Consider the following 27,720-nt stretch of genomic DNA (forward strand, 5'->3'; position numbering starts at 1 on the left):
TCTGCATCCTAAGAAAAGCTGAATTTCAGTGCATGTGGGTCCCACTTACTAGAGAATGCCATCCCTGACCAGGGAGACCACCAGCCATTCCTGATCTCCCCTTCCTCCCCAACTCTCCTTCCTCTGGGGGCTGCCGGCCCAACAAACTTAGCCCCTTCTGCCCTTAGGGAACAGAAGGCCCTTGCCTGGAAATCTACCCAAGAACTCCATTCTCACCCAAGTAAGGTGTGCCTACCCCCAAAGGGGAGTCTAGAATTGAGGTTGAGCGGGCCGGGCGCGGTGGCTCAAGCCTGTAATCCCAGCACTTTGGGAGGCCGAGATGGGCGGATCACGAGGTCAGGAGATCGAGACCATCCTGGCTAACACGGTGAAACCCCGTCTCTACTAAGAAATACAAAAAAATAGCCGGGCGAGGTGGCAGCGCCTGTAGTCCCAGCTACTCGGGAGGCTGAGGCCGGAGAATGGCGTGAACCCGGGAGGCGGAGCTTGCAGTGAGCTGAGATCCGGCCACTGCACTCCAGCCTGGGCGACAGCGCGAGACTCCGTCTCAAAAAAAAAAAAAAAAAAAAAAAAGAATTGAGGTTGAGCATGTCTGAGACTAAGCAGTGAGCCGAAGGCCCTGCCCAGGCTGTGAGGGGCAAGAAAGCCACCAGCCTACAGGGCATTTCATGGGGGTTAGAAAAAACAGTTCTATGCGGACGTGACCCTGTGGTACATGACTTCACAAACAGTACCTTCATGCAATATTGGAAAAACCATTCTCTCCTCTCAGTGGACGGTCCTGTTCTGGTGCCCAGGACACACGGCTGGGCAAGCAGAGCTCTGGGCGGATGTCAGCCCCTACTCACCTGTGCGAGCAGAGAGCAATCTGTGCCACTGTGTATGGTGCCCTGAAGGAAGGTGCCCTCCACCACCCACAAGCACCAGTACAGCAAGGGCAGAGGCCAGGGTATTTCAAGGTAAGAAAAAAATGGTACATTGTGGCATATGCACGCGCACACACACACAGAGGATCTGTGTTTCTGTGCCCCAAGCACATGTGTACATGCATGTACGTGAACCTAGATGGATCTGAGCATGAGCGTGTGCATGTCAGTGTGTGGACCTCTGGCTCTGGCATGTGCCTGCCGGCCACTGAGCCTGGGTCTGAGTTCTATGTGCACATGTGCATATATGAACGTGCCCCAGAACATGTGAGTGCACCACGGCATCTGAGCACCAGCGGTGCACCCCAGGGAACGCATCCTTCACCAAACTCATTTTCCCTTCTCCTGGGCAGTAATACTACATTTCCCGACATTCCTTGTGAGTAGGCCTGGTGTGTGACTGAGTAGTGGGCACTGCCCGTACCAGTGCCCCAGCAGCCTCCTGGTGCCACCTTCCATGCTCCTTCTCCTACAGTGATGTTGGAAACCACAGGTTGAAAATGGAGGCGCCACAGATGGGAGGAGTGTGGATTCCTAAAGCACTCTTTGCAGCAGAGCCACCTGCTGATCAGCCACACCCAGGTAGGGTGCACCTGAGTGAGAAACTCCTCTTGAATTAACTACGGAGATCCGGGGCTTATCTGTTACAGAAACAAATGTTACTTTAACTAATATAGACACTGGAACCAGAAATGGATGTCACGATAACACAAACCTGAGAAGGCACTCGTGACAATCCAAGGCGTGGAGGCTGGGAAGATGAAACCCACGTACTGCAGTGGTGAAGCATGTGGTGTGCACCGTTGCTCATGAGGACCTGAAGGGTAGGCACTGCCTATGGACTCTGGGCACTGAGGGAAAGGGCTGGGAAAGGCCAGTGACCATGAGGCTTCTACTTTCTGCTTTTAGTGACATAGTACAAGGAGGAGACTAAGGAGGCAAGGAGTACGAGGAGGCAAGAATCGGCTGATTCGCAAGCAGAAGTGAAAAGAATACAGACAGCCCAGAAATCTGTATCCCACCAGAGTCAGAAGAGGCCACTGCTTCCAAACAGTAAGAGAGAAAAGTGAAAAGGCTTTGAGGGACAATGGTGCAGTAAAGCTTCTCACCCTCACCCAATAAGAACACTCAGCCTTGCTCAAGGATCAGATTTAGGGATTGCCCCCCGCCCACCAACTTCCCACCTATTGTTTCAAATGTCCTCAAGACAGTCACCACTGTATGAAGAGAAAGAGGCATGGGGGCAGAGCAACAAGGAAATAAGTGAGGCTTGAGAACTGTGTCTAGGTATGGTTACTTTGAACCTTAAACCACCCTTGGGCCCCAAATCTGCATGAGCAGGGGTAGGCTATCATGCTACAGCACCCCCAAGGAGGACATTGTTCCCAACACCCACTTCAGACATGGCTATGGGAGGACCGGGAGGAACTTCCCAGAGGGGAGAGCCAGGGACCCCAGACAAAGGAGAGGGGAGTCTCCGCCAGACAGCAGAGTCTCTCCCAGGGTTTAATGAAGAAATTTCCCCCACTGCAGGGGCAGAGAGCCTGGCCTGCCTGCCTGCTGGATTTCCTCAGCGCTAGGAGCACACATTGGCCTGTGTGAATCTAGGCTGCTGTGTGTCTTCCATTTTTCCCTTTTTTGTATGGGAGGTTGTATTATGGTTGTCGACTCTGCCCCACACCACAGTATTCTGGGTGTGTGTTGGGCTGTGGGAGCAGTGAGATAAATTATCCATTTAGTTCTTGGGTATCTGGATCACATATGGGTCCCCATTCCAGAGGAGTCAGGTCTTAACCGGATGTGGAGGGCCACCATCTCCCAGACATCATCAGCTTTGAGATGAATGCCCTAATGGTTGGGACTCTGGGTGGTCTCCTGGGGAGGGGTGGGTGTGTCCTGGAGGTGAGGAAGAGTGACACGGATCCTTGATGACCCACAGGCAAGCCAGTGACAAAGAATTCACTAGTTGGGCCCCAGACCTGTTTCTGCTTCCTCCTGAGGGCACAGCAAGGCCACACCTCACAGCCTTCCTTAAAGTTAGGTTGGGCCCCATGACTGAGCTCCAGGCAACAGAATGTGGGCAGGAGCCTGGAAGCCTCTCCCACAGCTGGCCCATAAAATCTTCCACTTCACAACTCCATGCCACCGCAACTCAGGAAGTCACCTGTTGAAGATGGTGCAGCCGCAAGATGGAGAGGGACCAAGCCCTGAGTCATCACTTGGAAAAGAGTGGCCCACCAATCAGGAACATTTGTTTATAACTTAGGTGAATGAGAAATACATGTCTATGTGTTAAACCAATACATGTTGTCCATTATAGCAACTAGTGCTACCTTGAGACCCTCTTGGAATCGGAACACACTGTGCTTCTACCGGTCTGGGCAAATGTGTCTGTGACTCTGTGGAGTTAAGCCTGCATGTGCCTCTGAGGGTCTCATTTATGTATGCATGAGGGCAATGCCTCAGGAGGGATGCTTGCATGGAGTAAGTGCAGAAGGCTGCTTCTGTGGGTCTGAGCATACGTGGACCTGGGTGAATCTGAATACACATGTGTGTATGTGTGTGCTTTTGTGGGTCTAAACAACTGTGTATACTTGCCTGAGTGGGAGCACACAGGCATACAGGCAAGCCTTGTACTGTGTCTGAACATGTGTGCATGCCCTCCAGGTCTGAGGATATGTGTGTGCCCTTCTGTGTGCCACTGCATGGGTACCTTGGAGCACAGAAGTGCACCTGCACCTGTGTGGGCTAATGGAGGCCCGAGAGTGTGTGTGTGCATGCGTGTGTGTGTTTACACCTCTGTACAGGTCTGAGCACATGAACTTGCACGTCTATGTGTATGTGTGTACCTATGTATTCTTCAGTGTGAACCAGTATGTATGTTTCAGCAGGTGAGCGTGTGTGTGTGTGTGTACACTACTGTGGCACTCGGCACATGAGTGTGCACGGAAATATGAGCTTCTATAGGGGTGGGCTTGGTGGGAGAAGTGCAGGTCTGTGAAGCCGAACAAATTGTGTGTGTATGTAGACCCCTGAGGTTGAGCACACAGCCTGCCTCTGAGAATGTGCACACCTGCACTCTTGTGAGTCTTATCTAGGTGCACCTTTGTGTACATGTGGGCATCTGGGGGTTGGATGCACATGTTGGTGCATGAGTACACCCCTCTGCAGATATGTATGTCTGCATCATGGTGAGTAAACTTACACACACATGTACCTCTGTGAGCCTGGTCATAGATGTGCATTTCTGTGAGTACATGTGGGCACACATGTGCATTATGGTGGGTCTAAGCACACTGCTTACTTGCCTGATCTGAACATGCCTACATGCCTCTGCAGTTCTGAAACACATGTGAACATCTGCATGTCTGAACACGGGTGTAGGATTCTGTGGTCTAAGCACCTGTGTGTGTTACACAGGTGGATCTGTACACATGTGCCACTGAGCTGAGCACAGATGTATAATCTGTGAGTCCAAGGGCGTGTCACAAGGTATATGTCTTACTAGGCCTAAGCACATACACACACACACTCAGGTCTGAACACAGATGTGTGTGTCCTGAGTGTCTGCAATATGCAAGTCTGTCTCTGGGTCTGAGCATGTGTGTGTGATTCTGAACATTCAGCATGGCTGTCAGTAGTGTGTGAGTGTGCCTCAGTGGGTTTGAACATGCATGTACACATAGCTCAGAACACAGTCAAGTGCCTTGGTAAGTTTGAGACACACAATGTGTGTGTGTGCCTTGGTGCAACTGAACACACATGCAAGTGTGAACCTCTAGGAGCTGAGTAGGTGCACACGTGTGCATCTGAGTGCCTCTGTGGGTATTTCTGGAGCTCTAAGCACACACATGCAAGAGTTGGTAGCTCTGAGTACATGTGTGTGCTTTCATTAGGCTGTGCATGTGTGCATGAGTTTGAGCTTCTGTGAGTCTCAACAGGTGTGTATCTGTGTGTATGGACTTCAGAAGGGTATAAGCACACACATGTCTCTTGGAGTCTAAGCATGTGTGTGCCTCTGTTGGCCTAGGTACAAATAGTGTGTGCTCTTCTAGGTTTGAATGTGTGTGTGTGTGTGTGTGTGGAAGTGGGCCCATGTGAGCTTGCTGGTGGGTCTGTAAATGTATGTGCAGGGCTGTATGTGTGTGTGCCTCTGGTCATACATGTGCATACAGACACTGCCTCTGTGGGTCTGAGCCTGTGTGTGCTCTTCTCTTCCTACGTGTCTCAGGTTGTGCAAAGTCAGATCCCCTCATGGGCCAGGCCCAGAACACAATGTATGGGTTGGGCCAGCTGAGACAACTAGCAGTGGGTCACATTACTAATGGTGCATGCCCCACTAAAGGCACTCCCATTGAAAAGCCAACCTCAGCTAAAATAACCGTGTAGATGATGGTCTCACTAAACAAGGGAGAAAGTATGGGCCAGGGTCTGTGGAGGAGCCCAGGTTAGGGAAAACGGTGGAAAGGTGAGCGAGCAGGAATGATCCTAGACCCAGGGATGAAGATCTGCAAGGTAGGAGAGGTAAAACACCATGGGGTCTCCAGCCAGGCTGCCCCCACCTCTGACACTGGAGCCAAGGGAGGTCTGGCCGTCTGCTGGAGAAAAGCCTCCTTGCACTGGGGCCTGGGAGAGACTGGCTGGAGAGGCTCTGGATGGCATGGCATGGTCTACACCAGCCTGGGAGACCCTGGAGTCATTTTGGTCCTTGCCTGGCCTCCCATTGGGATGATGAGGATCCATCGTTAAACCTTTCACAGTGGTGCAAATGTGGACATGTAAGCATGTGTGATGCAGGCTTGGGGGAGAAGCTGTGGCTTCTGGCAGTTTCCTCTGGGGATTCCAGAGTGCACTCTGCCCTCCCTCCTGGCCCTATTTTTAAAGCTGGCTGCTGGAATGGCTACCAGTCCCTCCCTATCCCAGACTTCTAGACCTCCTCCACCCTTCATCCTCTACTTGTCCCTTTTCCCAAGAGGGTGGCTCAATAGTCAGTGACCTCACAGATCCCTGACTGGGAACCAGCTGACCCACCTGCTTCAACTCCTCCTCACCCTCTGCCCTAATGCAGCCTAAAAGAGTCAGACCACCAATACACCCATTCAGCATCAGACCCAGGCCCTTGACTAGACTCCAAGCCAGGGCTGGGAGGCTAGAACTTCGGTGGACAAAGTATGGCTCAGGTGGGGTCCAGTGTGTACTACATGTCCCTACATGGTGACCATCTGGCCCCAGATACCCCTCTGCAGGGTGTAGGGAAAGCAGAGACTCCTCCTGTTACCCAGGAGTTCCTGCCCCAGAGTGTGTGAACATGGGCACCTGTGTATGAACACATGTGGTAATGCCACTCAGTGCCCTTTCCTCAGGACCCTCAAAGACCATTGTCCGCAGAGCCCCATCCCAGAGCTTTCATGGGGCCACTCATCACAGCCACTTCCAGCAGGCCTGGGCAAGCAGTGCTGTGTTGGCCACACGAGCCACCGGTAAGTGCCTAGAGCTCAGAGCAGTAAAGCAGGGCAGGGGGTGCTGTGTGTTGAAGCTGCCAGATGCCCAGAGCCCCCCAAAGCAATGGAGGCATTGAAGTGTGCATCCTTGAGCCAAGATCGCCCTGGGGGAAGAAGTGACAGCACTCAGCAGAGGGGCCTCCTAGAGACGAAGGCATCTGTCCCAGAAAGCCCAGGCCCTGGTCTATGGAAGGGAAGGCCTTTCTGGCCCAGCAGCTGGCAGCTCCCCTGAAGGTCCCTGGGCCCAGGCCCGTGGGAATAACCCCTCTCAGCTCTAGCCTACTCGGAGGATGTGGAGGGCAACTGGGCTTCAGCCTCTGGATCTGGGGGCTTGTGCCCCAGAAACCCGCTGCCCTTGGTTTTTGAAGCTGAGCCTCTGCCCCAAGGCTCCACAGGCCATGCTATGGTCCTGCTCTAACCACACTCCTTCCAAGATCGTGGCCCACCCTCAGCCTGAATGTCTTTTCTGGAGCTGGGAGGCCCCAAGCCAGATTCACAGGATGTACCCAGGGCATACTGCCCACCTCCTGACCACATTATCTCCCCCAACCCCGCAAGCACCTGCCCCAACCTCCAGCCTTCTGGTACCAACAACCCAGGTGCGACCCATTGCAAGGTAATGGGGAGAAGCCTCCAGCAGCCCAAGTGAGAAATGTGGGTGGCCCTCCACTCCCACAGACTCATCTGGCAGCCACCAAGGCCCACGCTCCTCCACTGGGAAATCTGGCCACATCCAGTCCTTTCTCTGTTCCCTCTGCCAGCCTCAAGTATCCCACCCTCCCCCAGCTGCTCCCAGCCACCCCCAACCTGCTCAAATGAGCAGCCTTGGCACTCGCTGCACCACTCCACACCCCACACTTCTCAAGCAGCACTCAAGGCCACCCCCGCTTTGCCAGCCTGGTCTCTCTCTGTGGCTGCATTCTTGGCTCCAGCAAGAAGTATCAAGCAGAGGCCTAGAAAGCACTCCCTGGCCCCAGTGCCCCAGGCCCTGGAGAGCCTTCCCTCCCAGCCCTGCTCTCCTCCTACAGCAGCTCCCCAACTAGAATCCAGGCCAGACCTCAGGCCCTAATCTTCCCCAGGAGACCACAAGTCTAGTCTAGAGGGGACTTCCCACTCAGCACACTATCAGATTCAGAGCAGTCACTGTGTAGTAACTGCCTCACCTTGCCCTGGCAGTCCTGGCAGTGTCCACTCTGGGAGCCCTTCAGACAAGAGCACAGGACACCTCCCAACACCCAGGAGAAGAGGAAGGCCCAGGATCCAGGAGAGATCTCCTCTACTAGTGGCCTAGAGAGCACCAGGCCTCAGGAGCAGGTGGGAGTTGTGATTCTGGACCCAAGAACTGATGGGAGTTGTAGTTCCTAAGCCATGTTCACCCTCCCCCACCCTAGGGACTCATGGGAGCTGCAGTTACTCATCTTCTAGGGAAAAGTCTCCCTCCTTCTCTCCCAGCACCCCTTGGCTCTCAACCCCAGGACCCCAGGCTAAGGACCTCACTACCTCTGAGGGGCTGGGAACCAAAAGGCATCTTGCCAGAGAGCATCTGAGGGACTGGGAGGATGTTAGGCAAGGTGGAACTATCAGGGAAAGCTAAGGCCTGGCAGCAGGCCCTGGGGCTTGGGCCAGGTGGCAGGGACAGTCGCCCCCCTCCCAGTAGCGTCACAGAGGGCCCCGGGGCAGGGGAGGGGGGAAAGGCACTCACCAGTACTGGGCTCACACTCCTCCAGGTCCTCATCATCACTTGGACACTCAGCAGAAGCCACCAGGAGGTCATCTGTGTTCTGGGGGGCGAGAGAAGGGGTGGGGAAAGAGAGGTTCCAGGCAGGTCAGCAGATCCCACAGCTGCCACTTGAGGTGCATGGTGGTACACAGGATGCCCCTGGGCTGAGACGGACCAGCCTGGTCTGAGTCTTAGCCCTTCCATCTCTTGCTGGCTGACCTCAGGCCTCCACTTCCTCCTATGCACAGGGAACTTCCCAGCAGCAGCCCTGCAGGTTTTCACAGCTTCCGAGGGTCAATGAAACAGCACATGTGGTGCTTTTTATTTCTGGGAAGTGAGGAGAGTGGATGCCAGACTTTGACCTGCAGGGCCTGGGCAAAAGGGTCTAGGATGCCTCAGGGAAGGGGTGCTGGGGAGGCAAGGCCCTACGGGGCGGAGCCTGCAGAGGCCAGCACAGGCAGAACACGACCAGGCCCTGGAGGGGTTTCCTGGCTCCAGTTTCACCACCCATCGCCCCTCATCTCTCTCCCAACCTCCTTTCCTGGAGCCTGAGAGAGCCCGGCTGCACACAATAATTAGGGCTGTGGTTGCCATGACAACAGTAGTCCACTTTGTCAGCATTTTCTCTCTTACTGATTGCAAAGAAAGAGAATCCCCAAGATGAGTGAGTATAAGGAGGAGGGGGGTGCCCAAGGGTATGAGGGAGGAGACCCAAGGAGGGAAACCGAAAGTCCAGGCAGGAAGGGAGCCCGAGAAACTGCAGGAAGGGGAGGAGAGAGCTAGGCTGAAGGACAAGGACAAGCAGGGTTGAAAGGGTCATAACCTGCCTCCTCCCAGCCCCTGATCTTCAGACTCAACAGCCCTAACTCACCCAAGGGCAAGGTGGTGCCTGGAGGACCCAGCTCCCTTCTGCATTCTTGCCCCCTCCACACCAGCCTCCATCTTGGGCTTCCTCATCACAGCAGTGACTCTTGGGACCCCCACCTCTCTCTTCCACCAGGATGATCTGCCTATCACCCTCCCACTGAGACCAGACAGCCCCTCGTCCCCTACGATTTGAAGGGCACTGGGCATGGTGGGTACCCAGCCTTGGGTAGAGCCCAGACCTTTCCCCGAGGGACTCCCTGCTCCCTAGGGGCAACGTCTTCAGGTCCCCTCAGCTTTCTTGGCAGAGAGGAAGTGGGTACAGGCTTGTCTCTCTGATCTGGATGGCCCCAGCTAGCCTAGTCGCAGGCTTCCTGCAGCACAGACTGGCAGGGAGGAGGAGCCTTAAAGCACATGGAGCCCACCCCTCAGAGGAGAAGCTGAAGACAGACTGGTGACAGAGGGAGGGGCACATCCTCATGGCCACCCCCAGATCCTGCCCTCACCCTAGAAGGACAGAGAGTACCTAACAGCCACAGGCTGCCAGACAGGCTGATGGGGAGAGAAGGGGTGGCCAAAAAAGGCCTTCATGCCAGGTGTGAGCCCTCCCTGTGCTAAAGGTCAGAGCAGGCACTGGAGGCAACAACTAGAAAACAGCCCAGCCTGGGCTGCCTCAGGAAGTCACACAGGCAAGTCCTGCTCCAGCAGAGCCCCATTCCCCGGGTGCAGGCCCCTCCAGTCCTGCCCTATCACTAGGGCTTGACCTGACCCAGGAAACACCTGAGCAGGTGGGGTGAGCTCCATGTGCTTCAAGGCCCCTCCTCCCCACCAGTCTGTGCTGCAGGAAGCCTGGGACTAGGCAGCTGGGGCCATCCAGATCAGCAGGTGGGGTGAGCACCAGGGAACTGTCTGCCCTGAGACTCCCTCAGACGCACAGACGGAGAGGACACCGAAGCTGCCTGAGTTGTGGTGCCTGCTCACAGTCACATGGAGAGGGCTTGTGAAGGCAATGAACTTGCAGTCAGGATTTTCCCACTGTAGGAAACCCAGAAAACAAGGAGAGGCTCCTCCTAGCTTCCACCAGCCTCTGGAGAGGGGCTGCCCATGCCAGGTGACTGCACCCAGCCCTCCCATGCTGTCACCCCTGCCCACAGCAAGGCCAGCCTGGTACTATCCATCTCCCACTCTCTGCCCACACAGAACACTAGGCATGGCCTTCACTGGAGAAGCAGAAGGAGCCATCCCACTCTCACCCCGAGTCCAGACTTCATCTCTCTTAGGTAGGGTGATCTTCTCTCATATAACTGGGCCATCAAACTCCTCCCCAACTCTGGGGATGGTCCCTCTAGAAATAGTGATCACCCCCACATCACAAGATGCCTGGTCATTAGGGTGAAAGCCACTTCCTGAAAGGTGACCTTGCCCACTACCATGGCAATAAAGTCAGAGACAGCAGCCTCCAGGATCCCAACAGACCCCTTGGATCCTCACTCTAGGCACCACTACTGTAGCTATGCAGATATCAGCTCCATCCCCACCTATCCCTGCCCTAATCCACCAGCCAGAGTGGGGCCTCACCTGGGTGGTGCTGTCCCTCAGTGTGGGGGAGCGGCCCCGGCGCGTGGTGGTAGTGGCCATGGTGGTGGTAGTCTCCATGATGGTGGTGGCCATGTCAGCCAGCAGGGTGGTGGCCGTAGTCTCCGCACTGAGCAGCACGGACGGCCCCTCCCCCACCAGGCGCAGGTGACCCTCAGTCCGCACATTGGGGTCGCTCTCGGCGGCCAGCGCCAGCACCTTGAGCCCATTGTAGTAGAGGCCGGACACCTGGCCCTGGAAGGGGCGGCCCTGATCCCGGCCCCCGATCTTGATGGCAGCCTGGCTGTTGAAGATGGTCAGCTGGCGGCCTTGGGGGAGGGGAGGGGGTGACAGAGAAGGGGCAGGCAGTGAGGGGAGACCAGGAAGGGAAGGAAGAAGAGAAGGAAGCCAAGGAGAGGAAAGAGGAATGGAGGAGGAAGCCAGTAAGGGAGGAGGGGACAGGGAGAAATGAGGAAGGGGCAAACAACCAAAGGAAAAGTCCTTGTCAGCCACAGCCCCTAGCCCAGCCAGGTGGGGACCCCAGAAGGGGAGGGCACCCAGGGCACACACGGGCTGGGGAAGACGAGCCCAGCCCCTCCTCCCCACCATGTGCAAGCCTTCCCACCTTCCCCATTCCCTCTCCTCTCCAGCTCCAAGGCCATCTCCCCTCTTCATCCTCTTCCCTCAGTCCGTCCCCATCTTCTCCCTCTGCTTCCCCAAACATCCTGCCCCAGTGTCCAGCCCCGAGCCATGAAGTCATGGAGCCCCTGGAAGAGGCAGATAGAGGAGACACAGAGGCAGAGACAGAGGAGGTAGCTGCCAGGCCAAGGTGGAGTCAGTGCGTGTGAGAACAGAGAAGGAGGTGAGACAGTGTGATGGTGTGTGGGAGCAGCAATCTGCCCAGGCTGACCTCCCGCCTATGACCAGGCCTTCTGACCCTTCTCCCAGACTGCCAAGGCCCAGCACTGCCTGGGACCAGGCCCTGGTAAGCCGAGCCCTTCCTCCCCACCTGGACATGCAAGCACAGAAATGGAAAATGTTAAAGGGACCTTGCTTCGCTCACTGACAGCCAATATAACCCGCTCCAGCTCCAATCTCACCCCACACTCAGCAGTATGACACCTCAGAATTCCCAGCTGGGTGGGGTTGGGCTGTTCTGTTTGTTTTTAGTGGATCTGGGGGTCGGTTTAACCCTCTGAGTTTGTTGTTTTGGTTTGGTTTTTAGAAAAGATGTTTATTATGTTTAAGTTTAGATTTAACTTTGGTTTTGGTGCTGCTTATTTTTTTGCGGGGGAGGGGTTGGGCAGAGGGCCTACTACATTGCCCCATCTCCCCCGGAACCTTCAGCTGCTGGCACTAGGGGTTTTAGACCTGGCTTAGCCCTTGTTAGCCTCTGGTTAGTGCCTCGTTAAAGATCTGGTTTAGAGTTAGGTGCCTGTAAGCCTTGCCCCCAAAACCTGGGCTGAGGAGAGTCCAACTTGTGAAGCCCACAACCTCTTTGGAAACACAGGTTCTCTGGGACACCCAGGCCTCTGGGACATCCAAACATCCTTCCAGGCTCTAGCCAATGATGGCCACTGGTGTGTCTCCCCAGCCCCCCACTCAGTCTTCCTTCCTCCTCCAGCACCCTCCCACTGCCCCCTCAGGCAAGTATAGCCCCTGGACCAGCAACGCCCACTACCAGTGCCCAAGAGCCCAAGAGGCAGAGGGCCAGTGGTGGCAGCTCTGGGACAGGCCCTGGAATGCCAGACCCAGCAAGGCCCAGGAAGACCTCTGCATCCAAGTTTATCCCCAGACACAAGAATCACGAGGAAAACAAAGGAGACAAGGATCACAGTGGTCAAATGAGTTGGGGAAGCAAACATTTCACAATCAAACAGGTTTCTTTCTCCAAGGGCTTTTCAGAGTCTTTATTAAACCAATGCACATAGGCATCTCCAAGAGGAAGAAACAAGATTCAGCATTTCCCAAACTCGTTCTACCACAAATCTCTCTATTGTGAAGCATCTCATGGGACTGTTTCATAGGACATGCTTTGGAACTGGAAAATGGATTCATCCAATAAATATTTATTGAGCGCCTACCATATGTCACGCGCTAACAATAAAATACGCCCTCCAAGCATCCCCAGACCTTGTTCTGGGATACTTTCCTGATGTTTCTTTCCTCTCACCCTCACAACATGCCTGTGAGGTGGGCTGAGTAACCATCACTGTCCCATCGTACCAAGGAGAGAGCCGAGCCTCAGAAAGGGGAAGTACTTGGCTAAGACCACAAAAAGCGAGTTCCTTCTTTCACACTTTGGGAACTACCTCTCTAGTCCAATTGGTTATTTTCTAGAAGAGGAAAGTCAGATCTAAGGCGAAGGGGAAGGAGGGTCCCGGCTCTCCTTCATCTAAACCACAATTCCTCCCCCACCCCCCAGTAGGGCCTGTCCAACTCTCCCTGCCATTGGGGTCACAAGTTGTCCCAGCCTCAGCCCAGGCTGCTCCCTTGGCCTCTCTGATTCTGGAAGAGGGAGGTGGGTAATGGAGAGGAAGCCACAGTGTTAGCAAACTTGGTCCCTGTGGCCCCTGGCCCCATCCGCCATGAACTCCTCAAAGGGTTAAAGTTCACCCCGCTGGAGAGAGCAGCCCAGTGTGGCTGGGGGCTGTAGGTTTTAGCGATGTGTGTTACAGTCCCTTTAACTTTTTGTCCTGTTATGGGTTTATCACATCTGGTTATCAGCAGGTTTAGGCCCCACAGGCATGGGGGGCTAGAAGTTACATTTGGGGGTTTTAGTTGGGGAAGGCCCCAGTGGACATTTAAAAGCACAGTTATCAGCTGGTTAAGTGGAGGTTTAACAGTTCTACTTCCCCCTTAGAGTTTAGCCTTAGAGGTACAGAGCTCGCCCCCCCCCCCGCCCCCGCAAAAGGGAATGGGATGGATTTGCCCTTGGTCCCCAACTTCCCTTGGTGACAAGAAGCCTTCTCTATCACATCCAGCAACATCTCACCACACTCAGGCCTCAAAAGGTCTTGCTCGGTCTTCCTCATCAGCCAAGCAGGAGTAGAAATCCCTATGGGCCCACCATCTCCTGCCCCACCTCCCTTAGTCTCTCCTCAACTTCTCAGAGGCCTTCTGGACTAAGTTGGGCCTGTTCCAGAGACAGCAGCCCCACAGCACTCTCTTTGGGGGTCTTCCAGTAGGATCTGAGGCCCCCACTCTTCTCTCTTCTCCTCACATGGCTCTGGTGAAGCCTTCCTAACCCTCCTCAGGTCAGCCTTCCTGCCTTCCAAAGGCTTCCTGCCTCTGCATGCTCTGTGGCCCTCCGTTGGCCCTTTACCAAGCCTCCGAGATGATTCTGGGCAGAGGGAACCTACCTACAACCTGCATTCCCAGCCTGCTTGTGATTTAGTGCTGGGATCGCAGTGGGGAGCTCCCATGGTAGGGATCTTGTGGATTACCGTAGTTGATCCCAGGTTTAGAAAGAGAACAAGACTCCCCCTACTTCTAAGGAAAAACCCCACTCCTACCCCAAAAACCACCACTCTGAAATGCACAGACAGACCTTGACTCCAAAGGGGAAGGGAGCATTCTGGCTAGCCAATTGTCCCTTCACTTGCGGGTGGGCGTTGGTGAAGGCATGGAGGGGGAAAGAGAGAGCTCTGCACCTTTAAGATAGTGTTTTTAAAGTTAATTAATTAATTAATTAATTCTGGTTAATTACCTTTGTCGAGCAGCCACTCATCTACTACTCGACCAAGCCGGTAGGGGATTCTCTGTCTAGCAATCGCCAGGCGCTCGTTATCAAAGTTTCCTTGGAAAAGTTTAGAAAGACAGTAGGTTTCTCAGGCGGCGAAGTCCAAAGGAGTTAGAAAAGTAATTACGCAATCCTCAGGAGACTCAGAGTAAGCAGCAACATCCACAGAAAGAGGGGAAGGGAGGAAAAGAAACGCTGGGCCCCTCTTCTCCCTCGACCCCCTCCCTAGGCTCTGGTTCAGAGCCAGCCCCACCCTGGGGGCAGGAGCAACCCAAAGCAAAAGAGATGAGAAAAGAAGAAAAGGAAAGGGACACAAAAGAAAGGGAGCTGGAAGGTCAAATGTCAGAGGTTAAACAGGTTTATCTGTGGTTAAGCTGCTGTGGCCCCCTTCCTTCCCCATCCCAAAGTGGGGGGGCGGGCAGGGGAGGGGCATTTAGCAGGTTTAAGTTGGGGGTGGGAGGCATCAGTGGCCCAGCTGGTTCCTGCGTTTAGAGGGCGGTTTAGAAGTGGGAGGGATGGGTTAAGCGGGGTTTATGCGGCATTTAGGGGGCCACCCAGCACGCGCATTGAACAGTGAGATTTAAACCACTTCTCCAGGCCACCTCAACTCCCTTTGCCTTCGTGCTCCACTCCCAGCTTCCCCTCAATTTCCACCTCATACCACACCCCTGACCCCACCACCACCGTCCCCCTTAAGTCCCTCCTGCTCCCAACCCCACCACTGCACTCCCTACAAGGCCTCCTCACCCTGGTCAGGGCTCCCATTCTACTGGGCAGCCGCTACAGGTGTGGTGTGGGAGCTGGACCATCATCCAGCAGCCCTCTTCCCCTTCTCACCTTCTCTTTGGCCCCTTTCTCCTCCCCTGCAGACAGTCCCCCGCCACCCTTCTCTGCACCCTTCTCTGCCCTGAATGCACCTTGACCATTTTCTGCTCAGAGCCCAGTCTCCTCTCCTTGCTGTCTCAGGACCTCATCTTGCTCACCCTGCCAGGCCCTCAGCCTTTCTTTTCCAGGCTCCTCCCCCCAGTTCCAGCCCCCATCTCTTTTCCAAGCTTGGCTGTCCATTGGGATACCCACCTGTTCCTCTCTCCGCTCACCAATCTCCAGCTCCTGGAGACTGGGAAGGGGAATGTGTGTGAATGTGTGTGTGTGCACACAAGCCTATGTGGAAAGGGGTTCGTCAGTGCACCTGAGAGGATCTGTGCTCCTCTGTGAGCTGTGGGTGATCCCGGTCTGCAGCAGTGGAAAGGGAACTGATTTCCTTTGAGAATCTGGCCACTCCTCCCATTTAAGCCACTGACAAACTATTCAGTGCACACTGGTGGGACCAGGAGGCTTTTCCTGTCATCTCTCACTGCACAGCTGCGCTCACCTGCCCAGAGATCCGGGCCTGGGCCTGCCTAGGTACACCTCCCATGAAGGTGCACACAACGTGTTCATATGGGTATGGATGGTGCCTCCTTAGGTGCTTATGAGGCAAGGAGATTCTGCTTTCCCTATAGATTCAGGACATTTGTGTTTAAATTAAAAACAGATCATTCAATCCTGTGTGTGTGTCTCCAAGAGGAAGAGAAGAATGTACATCTGCCTGGAGGGAGGCTGAGTATATAAAAATTCTAACAAAAGTCCTATTTATTGAGCACCTTTGCTATGCCATGCCATTCTAGCGTTCAATGACATTCTCACAGTATTGCTATGAGGTAAGTATTGTCACCTTTCAGAGGTGGAAACTGAGATTCAGAGAGGCTAGATGACTTGTCCAAGGTTACACACTTGCCAGTGGGAGATCCAGGATTAAAACCCAGGTCCTTCTGACTCAGAATCCATGGGCTGTGTCTCTGTGCTCTCAAAGAGTCAGAGGGTCTCCCCTCTCCGGGCCCATGCATACTGCTGATCTGACCTGCTGGTATTGCTCAGGATCTGCCCTCAGTACACAAAGGCAACCACCAGGCCCTCATGTTACTCCCCTTTACAGGCAAGGGGCACCCAGCAGCCTTTCCTCACCCCTAGTCAGGGGTCCCTGAGGAGAGGAGAGCAGGAATAATTCTTCCATCCTGACTGGTGGCCTGCTGGGCCCCAAGGGGAGAAGCTCTAGATCCAAGTCCTGGCTTGACATGGTGAGGCCTTCATGCTTCTGAGCCCAGCCCTATCCAGCACAGGCCAATGTCATCACTGCTACAAAGGTTGCCCTAGTGTGTGTGTGTCGGAGAATGAGAGAAGTCTGCTGCCCACAGGGATCATGCCTACGCAGCCAGAGCTGTCAGTGTTGGCTGGTTGCGGGGCACGGGGGGTAAGTGGAATTTAGTGTAGGAGGGTTGGTGGGTCTTGAGTGTCCCTACATGTACCCAGGGCCTTGATGTAGGCTGGCATCCCTCTGCAGAGCTGCTTTTTCATGTGTCTGTCTGACCATACGAATGTCTGCAGTTGTCCATATGTCTAAGGTTGACCTGTGTGTACATCAGCCTCTGTAGGTATTAGGGGGCCACGTGGGCCTCTTTATCTCCAGGGACTTTCCAGAAATGTCTGGCTACAAGCCTGCATAACTGGTGTCATAAGCCTGTACTGGCATCTTTACTCCAGCATAGGTGAGCCCATGAAGGTTTACACATTGGCCTTTTGCCCCTGCCCCTCGCAGTCAGCATGGGGCAGCTTCTCCGCCTCAGCCTGGCTGTCTCTCCGCCTGGGAGAGTGATGGAGGTCGCAGATGCTCACTCCACTTCTCAGTCAGGCCCTGACTGCAATGTCGCTCAGACAGTATCTCAGCATCTCTGTGTTTCTGCAGTTTTCCCTGCAGTGTTTCTGTTTCCACTCCCTCTTTATCTCCCATGCTGGGGCTCTCCTCCGCTCCCTTCCAAGGCTCTGTCCACCTCTTCTCTCCCTGGGCCTTCATGTCAGCATCTCCATCTACCTCTCCGCATCTCTCCTTGTCTTTGCGTATAGTTCAGTACTATCTCCTTATATTTCCATTGCTTCCCCTCTGGTTTCCTCTCATTCTGAGGCTCTATCTCTGCCTCCCTCAACATCTTTCAGTCTCTGTCTCCTCACTTCCCCCATGTCCTCATCTCTGTCCCTCTCCTGCACTCCTCAGACCTTGGTTTGTCCTTGGCCGCCACAGCTGTCACCCTGTCGAACTTGGTCTGTTTGCATTCTCAAGGCTCCCTGCAAGCAGGGACTGAGTCCCCAGGACCTAGCACAAGCCCTGATGCCTAAACAGGTTGTCAACAAAGGTTGTTGAATGCACATGACCCTGTGTTTCATTTTTGTTGTCACTTGTCTCTCCCTTCCTTTCACCATGTCCCTCACTGCCTTGGACACTGGGGTCCTTCACTCTGAGTCTCCATGGCTACTTCTCTTCCTTCGTTAGATCTCCTAAGTGGATCTCCTAAGTGGATCTCTGACTTGCTCTTTATAAGGACCTTGGTTCTTTCCTTGGCTCTGCCCTTGGTAACAGCCCCGTCTCCTTGCCAAGACACGTTTTATGTTACTTCTGGATTTTCTCTCCTGTTTCTGCATCTGTCTCCCTCATTTCTGAACTCACCCTTTCCTCAATCGCATCAGATTCTCCTCACCTCTACCCTCCCTCCTCTTCTCCCCCCACCCGCAAACTGGACCCTAGCTTTGCAGCCTTCCCACCTTAGCCCTGCACCCTCCCCTATAGGGGGCGCATTCGCACCACCAAGGTCTCGCCCCGCCCTCACAAATCCCGACTTTTCCTAGCCACGCCCCTGCCCTAGTCCCGCCTCACAAGCTTAGTCTCTCCAGTAGCCCCGCACCGCCCCAGAGCCGCTTGGCCCCGCCCCGGTGCGGCCGCACTCCTACCCACCCGCCCAGAGGCCGCCACCCGCCCCGCCCCGCCACCGTGCCTCCTCCGCGGGCCCGCGCCGCCTACCTGCCGGGTACCGCTCGTTGACCGGCCAGCTGTCCACCTGCAGGGTGGCGTTGCCGCCGCTTCGAGTGAAGCGCACCACGTGGTATTTGCCGTCGCTTACGATGGCGTTGGGCTCGTCGATGGTAATGTCGTCCGTGCCCACATTAAAGATCACCCCCACGGTGCCCTGGTCCTGGGGACAGGGAGGTGGAGGTCAGCCACCAGAGGGAGCTACCATTCATCCCTTGCAGTGGCTACTCCTGTGGCCACCACTAGCCCAGCTCCGCAGCACTTTACAGCTTTACAAGTCACGTTTCCCAGGTCTCAACCACTGGAGGAGGTGGGCAGGCTGGCTACCCTTCCCCACATGCAAGGGAGTAACCTGAGGCTGGAGGTGGGGGCAGACACTGTGGGGTGCAGATCCTGGGCCTGGAGCGCCTTAGACTAACCACACCTGTCTCTTGCCTTTTGGTTTGTCCTGGATATTCACAAATATTCATACAGCACCTACTCTGTGCAAAGGCCACTGGGCCCAGACAGGGGTGATTGGGCCAAGCTGGGGACCAGCTCAGGGTATAGAGGGCAGAGGCCTCCCTAAGGCAAGACCAGCAGATAAGTCCACAGAAGCTGGCCTCTGCCAGAGGAAGGTCTGATCCCCAGCCCCTCCCCAGTCCCCAGCCTCCAGCCTCTCCTCCCCAGTATGCTCTGCACCAGGCAGGCCCCCAGGGTGCTCCCACCCACACCAGGGCATTAGCATGCCTCTCCTGGCAGCCTCTCAGGCCCAAAGTAGGTCAGGCTCTGAGTATGGGGGTGGCCCCTCTGCAGCCATGGGGGTAGAGGTTGGGGGTGTGGACTGTGTGTATGGTGGGATGGACACCAGAAGAGTTGACGGACAAACTATGCTAGACTGACCAAGAAAGGGGATCATGGGGGTGTCGGGGTAGGGACTGGAGCTAGGGGCTGGGGAAGGACAGGCAGAGTACAGACAGGGACAGAGGCCTGGAGAAGGGGAGAAAGAACCTAAGCAATCTCTGGGACCCAGGCCCATGGTACACCCTGCAAAGGCAACCCAGGATCAGCCCAGGAAGAGTTCTGTCTGTGGTGCTAGAGTGAGAGGGAGGGCTTCACTGAAACCTAAATCATGCCAGGCCCTGTGTGGGTACTGTACATGCATGCTCTCTTCCCCACACCAACCCGCTGAAGAAGCTCATAGCTCCCTGTTTCATCAAGAAAGAGACTGAGGCTCAACATAGTTAAATAACATCTCAAAATCTTGCAGCTCATGAGAAGGAAGCCCCAGATTTGAACCCCAGCTAGTCTGACTTCAAAGCCAGTGTTCTCTCTCTTTGCCCACCAGCCTAGGAAGACCCTGACTCAAAGAGGTGGGGGTGTGGGATGATCCAAGAGGCTGCTGAGGCCAACCTACCTTCAAGACCAAAGGCATCTAACCAAGCCAATGAAGGCCCACTGGGCACTAAGCCTGACCCCCTGTTTCATTTCCCTGAACCTCCCAGCAGCACTCCTGAATGCGGTCTCAGCTCTCCTCCCACAGGGAACAGACACTCACACAGGTTCACTCAGACCCCCTGGCTCACACACTCTCAGGCACCCAGCCCATCACCATAGAAACACACTACACTCTTGGGATCTTCTTGAAAGACTGCCCCATGACCTGGACATGTGGAACATTCAGCTGCCACCTCTTTCCTGCATCTAGCAGAGCCGAGAGGCTTGGTGGCACTGGGGGTGTTGGCAGGGGTGGCTCACAGATGGGGCAAGGGTTAGGGTTTGGCAGAGAGAGTTGGGGGACAAGGTTTGCAGCTGTGGCTCAGAAGACCCATGTCCTATCCCTTCCCACTTGTGGGGTCCAGTTGTCTCCTTCTCAGAACCTGGGAAAACCACATACATATATGCATGCATGCACACTAACACACACATGCATGCACACAGTCATACATGCATGCAGCCTCTCTCCTCAGATGCAGTAAAGCAGGGAAACTGAGGCTGGGCTTGCCTAAAAAGAGTATTAGCAAGCCCCACCCATCCACCACCCACAGACTGACAACATCCCCAGGGAGACGGGCTGATCATCTGCTCCCCACACACGGGAAGGGAACAGTCGATCCTCCTCGGTACTATTGTTAGTAATAATATCACCCAGAATAGCATCAGCTCCCTGGATTCCTCTGAGGATTTCTCCCCACAGGCTCAGCCCAGGCAGTGATGGTGGTCAAGGAGCACATGCGGTCTGGGAGCCAGGCTGGCAGAGAGCCGGCCGGGGAGCTGGAAGGCAGGACACCTGGGTTTCCTAGGAGGCAGTCAAGCTCAGGGCCCTGCACTCCGGGGGAGAGGCAGCTCCCCAGAGCCTCTCCCAGTGTGAAGTCAGTTGTCACTTCTGTTAAAGTCATTAATTCCTAATTCCCCAATTACCTCATTAGGCGGCGGTGGGGAGAACGCAGCCGCTCCTACAGCAAATAATTATGGGAGTCAAAATTAATTTGGCAAAGTGGAGCGACGCTTTATTAGAAACGTCAAATTGCTTTTCTCTTATTTTGCTGCCGCCTCCCCACTCTCTGAGAGCTGCTACTGACGCTGTAGTGGGAGCTGATGTGTCACCAGGGAAGGAAGGGGTTTGGGGGCTGCCCCCGGGGGGCCTCAGCCCATCTGGTGCCCAACTCGCACCTCATGGCTGGCTCCTCTCATGGCCCCTCACCCTTGCCAGGCCTCTCCACCCTCGGGCAGACTCCCATCTTCCCTGCCCTCTGTAGTACCCGGCACCAGTACTTGTTCCTCCATAGCCTTGCACCAGTAAGGCCTGTGCACAACTGTTGGGAGGGAAAAGGAGGAAATCCCTTCTCCTCACACCCTGATCCCCCTACCTTTTCTCCTCAGTAGGGAGCCCTGTGCCCTAACCTAACAGGCACAGAGGTACACAGTCCTGCCCAGGTAGCTGATCAGAGATGGTCAGGATACTAGCTAACACAGCATGCTCCCTATGTGCTTCACATACGTGATCTCCTTCAACCTCACAACATCCCTCTGTCCTCTTCCCATGCCACTCCATAGATGGGCAAACTGAGGCCCAGACAGCTGTGGTGACTTGCACAAAGACAGCAAGGAAGTGGCAAGCCATGCAGAGCTTCGCATGAGGGAGAAGAGAGAGAAGGAGAAGCCCTCACTCACAGAGGACACAGGGAAACCCAGTCACATCCCACCACCCAGAAAGGCAACTGAAACAACTGCAAACACCACTCCATGGGGAAATACACATCTATAGATACACTCCATCAGAAATCATGAGACCCAGTCTCTGTCTTCATCCCCCACTGTCACAGCCATCACTCCTGACACATATCACGGTGCATCCAGTCCCACACTGTCGTCTACAGCCACACTGTCTCTCACTTGCCGGGTGCCTCTCACCGTTCTAGATAACTGCCTGTTCTGCTGACACAGGTACAGAACTTCCAGGCCTCTTCTTGGGCCTGACTGCTGTCCTGCTTGCTAGTCCTCCTTCTGCACCCCTTCCTCATCCACTGCCACTTCCACCCCAGCTCTGCTCTGCCTACAGGAAGTCTCCCCTCATGCTCCTTCCTTCACGCCCTGGTGTTGGGGTGGGGTGGGGTGCAGACCTGGGATGCTTAAAAGCTATTGTGTAATGAAGGCCAGTGGCTGCATTCCCAAGCAGATGCGGAGAAATCAAAGCCCAAACAAGCCTCTCCCCTGGCTTCCTCTCTCCCCTTCCAACTAACTATGCCCTCCTGAAACCCAGGGGCCCCTCACCCAGAGCTTTCCAGCCCACAGAGCCTGGCCAGCCTGCCTGATCCCCACAGCACAGGGGTCCTGGCCAGGGTGAGCATGTGAAATACAGGCAGGGAAACAAGGTGGCTGTTAGGGACCAGAAATGTACAGATGAAGACTGAGGGCAGAGGCTCGGGATTGAGGACTGTGAGGAGGGGTCAGGGGAGAGGCTGAGACCAGAAATGAAATGGAGCAATACCAGAGGTCATAGGGAAGGGTGTAGGGCAGAGCCAGAGATGGGGGAAAGGGCAGGGAAAGAAAAGGGGCCACTTGCAGACTAGAGTTCGACAGGACTCAAAATGGTGAGTCAAGGAGCTGCATATATGGTAGGAGGCCCAGAGGGAGACCCTAGGAATGAACCAAGGTCAAGGCGGGGAGCAGACACAGGGAGGGGCTAGGGCCACAGGTGGAGCTGAGCAGAGAAAGGCAGAGCAAGGTGGGAGCCGAGGTCAGGTTGGGGATGTGGGGCTGGGCCAAGGGGTTAGTGAGGAGTGAACCTGGCTAGAGAGGCAGTAAGGGAGACAGGGTAAGGGGGCTGCTGGGAGGGCAAAGGGGCAGAATCCAGAGGCAAGATGAAGCTGCAAGGGTAGGCTGCCCTGGGGCAGGTAGGTATGAAGGAGGGGCAAGAACAGGTGCAGGACACAGTGGGCTGGCCTAGCTGGTCTAGGAGTGAGCAGGCAGCAGCCTGGGGGAAGTCACAAATGTGGGACACCTCTGAAGGCTGCAGGAGAATGGCCTGAAAGGCCCAAAGAGGCCCTTGACTGCTTTTAGGAAGGTCATAAAACACAGGTGGTCTCGGGGAGTGGGGAGCTGGAGAAATATGAATCAGATGGGAGGGTGGATCTGGGAGTCTTGGTGAATAACTGAGAGAGGGAAGAGTCTCAGAAGCAGAACTTCTTAGCAGGAAGCTCCAGCAATGAAGGAACAGAAGTTCTGAGGATTCCCCATGAGGGAAGACTTGAGGTGCTGATCCCATGGCAATGAAGGGCTGAACTGATTTGGGAGCAGGAAGCTTGGGGTTGAAGGGCTCGGGCCCAGGGTCCTTACGATGTGCAGCTGCAGGTAGTCTCCAAGGCCGGAGGCGCTGTCCACCCGCACCAGCACAGCGCTCCGCTGGTGGGTGCTGAAGCCCACAGCCAGGCGATCCATCCTCGTGCTGGGCCTGTCATTGGGGGGCCACGTATAGGTGATGAGTGCTCCCCCCTTCCCAAAGATGTATGTGGTCCCAGCTGCAGAGAGAAGGAAAGGGAGACAAGAAGAAATGACATCAGGAGGACGAGGTCAGCAGGTCCTCAGGGTTGTGACCAGAGAGGGATGGAACCCCAGGTCTAGATGTGGGACTTCAGCTGTGATACCCACAGCAGCCACCAGCCCCGCCACCCCAGGGAGCAGTTGACAGGCGGGTGCCTGGGTGAGAGCCTGTGCACGCGCACAGACAGATGTAGCTGCCTCATCAAGAAGTCTAGCTTTAATTACAGCAAAACGGAGAGGTAATAGAGTGACACAGAGAGAGAGCCCAGAGAGAAGCTGCAAGGAGACTGAGAAGACGAGAGTGCTGTGGGCAGGAAAGACCCAGGGGGCCCGGTCCTGACTAGCTCCACTTCTCCCAGGTCTGGCAGAGGTGACAGATCCAAGGTGTGTGCTTCTTTGGGGCCAGAGTTGAGCAGGCACCAAGGAACCCCAGGTGATGGCAGGAAGATGAGCAGAGCTGTGTGCAGCTCTGACTCACAGTCAGAGCTGGTGCCCTCCAACATCTCCCTGTCCCCACCCCTCTCCTGGCTTGCCCAGGACTCCCTGCTTCCGCCCTCACCCAGGGGACTGCCTGGGTCCCAAAGTAGGAAGGTCCTGGAGCCCTGCCCAGAAAGGAAGAGACAGCCATGGGTTGGGGGGTGGGGGGAGGGGAGAGGGGAGATTGACAGCCAGAGAAGGAAGGAGGCAGAGAGACAGATGGACAGAGAAGGACAGAGAGGGGTGTAGGTGAGAGAAACGGGAGAGTGGGAGCCGGAGATGAAGGCTCCCTCTCCCAGCCCTCCCCCACCCCACCCTCTCTCCCCTTCTCCTTCTCTTCTTCGCCAGCCGGCTGCTGGGGGCGGGTGTGAGGTCCCTAACGATCTCAGCCCCAAAATAAACCCCATTAGTCGCCATGTTCCCTCCTGCGGCTGACTGAGCTCTCTGGGGGTGGGGGTGGGGGGCTGGTCACCCAGTTTCCCGGAAAGGAGCCTTGTCTGGGAGGCCTGAAGGACTAGTACTCCACAGCCTGCAGAGAAGGGAAGGGAAGAGAACAATCTTGCATTCTTTAGAATATAAATGGAGCAGATGAGATTCATAAAATGCTTAATTAAATAATTAGCCACTAACGACTCCTCACAAAGCACTTCTTATGGGGAGAGGGGTTCAAGGGAGGACTTAGAGAGGGAGACAGACAGATGAGGCCTAAGGGTAAAAGCCTAGAGGGGGAGAAAAATGTCCGTCTGGGGGTGGGAGAACTCTGGAGTGAGGAACTAGTAGCCTGCGGGGGCAGGAGGGCCTGCAGCACTTCTAAGGAGCAGGCCTTGCCAGCAGCCAAGGTGGTGGCCCAGTTGGTAACATTAGGCTGGGTTCCCTCAGGTACCATGGGGTCTCTCGCCTCAGGGACTTGAACCCCCTTGTAGTTGGGTCAATCAGGTGTGAGGAGCCTCCATCCCAGGGAGCTCCTAGGACCCCAAAGGGGAGGGGCTGCCTGAGTTTCTTGTGGGGAGCCACCATCTGCAGGCCCAGGGAGGGGCTGAGGACAGAAGGGAAGATTGTGGCCTGGTTCCCAAAGAGGTCTTGAGGCCAGCAGGGGGTTGAGGTTGGGGGAAGCAGGAGCCATGGGTCCCCTTGCTGTTCCTGAGAGCACCCACCATCAACATCTTCCATCTCCCCAGAGTGAGAGGTGACCCCAGGAGGAAGGGCAGGAGGGAAAGAACCATCGGGATGTCTAATAACTGCCATTTCACCTCTGCCTGTTGGCCAGGAAAGCACCCCCAGCAGACAGAGGGGGCTTGGCTTTGCCCTCTCCAGATCCAGGTGTCCTTTCTACCTGAGGGCCCTGGAGGCACAGTGGTGAGCACTGAATCCTCAGGATGGGCCCCCAAGTCAAGGGTGGAGAGTTGGCTGACAGTGGGGTATGCAGTGAGCCCCACCCCCACACCATGTGGTCACCTGCCTGGAAGGGCAGGGCCTGGAGGTGGGGAGCCCAGTAGGCCTCAGCCAGTAACAGTCTTTCCACTCCCAGCACTGCAGTACTCCGGAAAATCGGCTGTTTCCATGACAACTGTAATACCCAGGGTCCTCCTCCCCCCTCCACACAAGCTGCACATCTGAATTTGGGGGGTGGGGTGGGCCAGGGGAGCAGAGATGCTGACCTTCCTCCACACACATTCCTACCCTCACCTCCCTGATCAGAGGCTGCAGCCTCTTCACCCCTGGGCTCCAGGGCCTCCCATTCAGAGAAGGCTTTAGTGGGTTTCTTGGTCCCTCAGACCGGGGAAAGAAACCCAGTCTACCTGCAGGCTGCCTCCAAATCCCCCAGGTCTAGGAGAAAAGAGGCCCTTTCTCTTCACTTCCCAGCCCAGATCCCAGACAGCAAGCACATCACCATGGACAGAGCCCTGTCTGTGCCCAGAGAGGGCGGGAGGAAAAAGCCGGCCAAATGCCTCACTGGGCAGTGAGGCAGGAGGGATCAGAGGCGGTGTCCAGCGCCCAAGCCCCCAGGCCCCACACCCACACACAGGCAGCGACGCACCCAGCTGCACACAAAGACCCAGCGTGGAGAGGCAGACCCCCGACAGGAGACGAAGCAGTCAGGAAACATGGCGGTGAAGGCACAAAGACAGACCATGGAAGGCGGCCCCAGGACAGGGACTGGCCAGGCGTGGGACAGGGCGAACGCGTCCCCACTCCCGAGGCCCGTGGCGCACAGGCTGCCCAAGCCCAGACCTCCCCTGGGATTTATCACCCAGCTGTTCTCACACTGCAGCCAGTTTATTATGCTGGGCGGGCCTCTTAAAGCCTAAGGGCGTTTATTACACTGTTGGGGGACGGGGCGGAGAGACTCTTCTTGGGCAGAAGAGGTGAAGGATGAATGGTTTATTGGACTGGGGCGGCAGTAATTACCCTGGGGAGACATTTCTCTCCCAGCACCGCGGCTGCCTCCGGAGCGCAGAAGGCTGGGGTTCGGAGACCGCTGGGCTGGGAGGCGGGGCTTCCACCAGGCCCCTCCCCAGCCGCGCTCCGGAGGCGCCTCCAGCCTCTCACCCCGGCGAGCTGTCCTTGGCCCTGCCCACGGACTCCCCCAGGGAAGGCACAGCTGCCTTCTAGGAGACACGGAGCCCAAAATAGGGCACCACATCTAGAACCTCTGACAGGCTCCAGAAAGGGTTTGAAAGGCAAGAGAGGCCTGAGTCAAGGCCCAAAAATGTTGCCCAAGGGTGGTGTAGACCAGTTGTTTTTAACCTTCCTAGGAAACCACCAGTGAGCTGAATTGTGCATAACATTTCAGAGAGAACTACACACCTGAAGCCTAAGGCAAGAAAGCCTCTGGCCAAACACAAGATGCCACAGGCCCAGGGTTGGCATCTTCTGCCCACTCCCAATATAGTCTCCTCAATACCTCCTAGACCCAGAAATTCACTGATCCAGTGAAATACTCTAAATGTTCAAGAATCTTCCATGCAGTCCCACACACACCTGCATTCTAGAAAAAAACCAACCAACCATTAATAATGGTTAGCTAACCCAGACCCAAACAACATAATCATCCATGTAGAAAACCACCCATGCAGTGATGCCCCTGTGGTTAAAACTACATGTGCAGAACCTCTGCCTGCCTGTGTCCCTGCAGCATCCGAAGCCATGAAAGAAAACCTTCTGGAAGATCTAGACTTGTGAGAAGATAAAACATCCTGCACAACCCAGAAAAGCCATGGCCCTGGTGCTCACAGCCCACACCAGCGCTTTGTACATGAACCTTTACATCCCGGACGGGGAGATCTCTACTGGTCCAGATCCCTGCGCTCAGCTGTCTCTTGATCTAGGATCCCAGAACACAGTCTTTCAATTGTTAACCCCCTGCTTGGCCATAAACCATCCAGTCAGAAATCCGAGTTAACACACCCTGTTCAGAATCAAAATAAATGCTAGCCCCCTTTATAAGCTGGAGTGATAAACCTGGAACCCATGGAAGCTACCGACTCAGAACTTAGCAGGGATTGACCACTCCATTCCTGGCCGAAGAGTACCAGAAATGAACACGGTGAGGTGGGAGGAACCTCAAGGACTCTGAAACCAGAATTGGGGATCCAGGACCAGGAGAGTGTCGCCCCTGGGCTCAGCTCATTTTTAGGACCCAGGTGTGCCAGTCCTCCCATGCCCCAGACAGACATCAGGTACAGGAGTGGCAATGGGTGTCTGGCAGATAAGGACATTATGTAACAGGAGGGGTTGGGGGGGATGGCAGGGTAAATGGGGGATAGTGTGAAGAGAAGAGAGGAGAGGACAAGTAGAAACACAGTGAGACCCCAAAAGAAGGCAAGTGGAGAAGCTGGTGCAGAAAGGAGAGAGGCTGCCTCCCACTGGGGATGCTAGGGAGACACTGGGCAGAGAGGAAGCCTGGCCTGGAAAGGCCTCTTGAGCTGGCCTGGTCCTCTAGCCAAGTGTAGGGTTCCAAAAAGAGCCTGTCTTTTCACCTTTCCCACCATGGT

At 55.3% G+C, this 27,720-nt stretch overlaps 1 protein-coding gene across 17 annotated transcripts in view; it reads right to left on the bottom strand.

The window, feature by feature from the left end:
- Positions 1 to 27,720, bottom strand: part of NRXN2 (neurexin 2) — a 118,106-nt gene that overhangs the window by 6,268 nt on the left and 84,118 nt on the right. For 15 of the 17 annotated variants that reach the window (XM_031652740.1, XM_031652743.1, XM_031652752.1 and 12 more), the window contains 5 exon segments: positions 23,045 to 23,226; positions 18,218 to 18,389; positions 14,296 to 14,385; positions 10,590 to 10,915; positions 8,130 to 8,208 (listed from right to left, as the gene is read on the bottom strand). In XM_031652740.1, coding sequence (XP_031508600.1) covers positions 8,130 to 8,208; positions 10,590 to 10,915; positions 14,296 to 14,385; positions 18,218 to 18,389; positions 23,045 to 23,226 — 849 coding nt within the window. 17 annotated transcript variants of the gene reach the window in all.

Source organism: Papio anubis, chromosome 12 (genome assembly GCF_008728515.1).
Source record: "Papio anubis isolate 15944 chromosome 12, Panubis1.0, whole genome shotgun sequence".
In the NCBI taxonomy this organism is placed as follows: domain Eukaryota; kingdom Metazoa; phylum Chordata; class Mammalia; order Primates; family Cercopithecidae; genus Papio; species Papio anubis.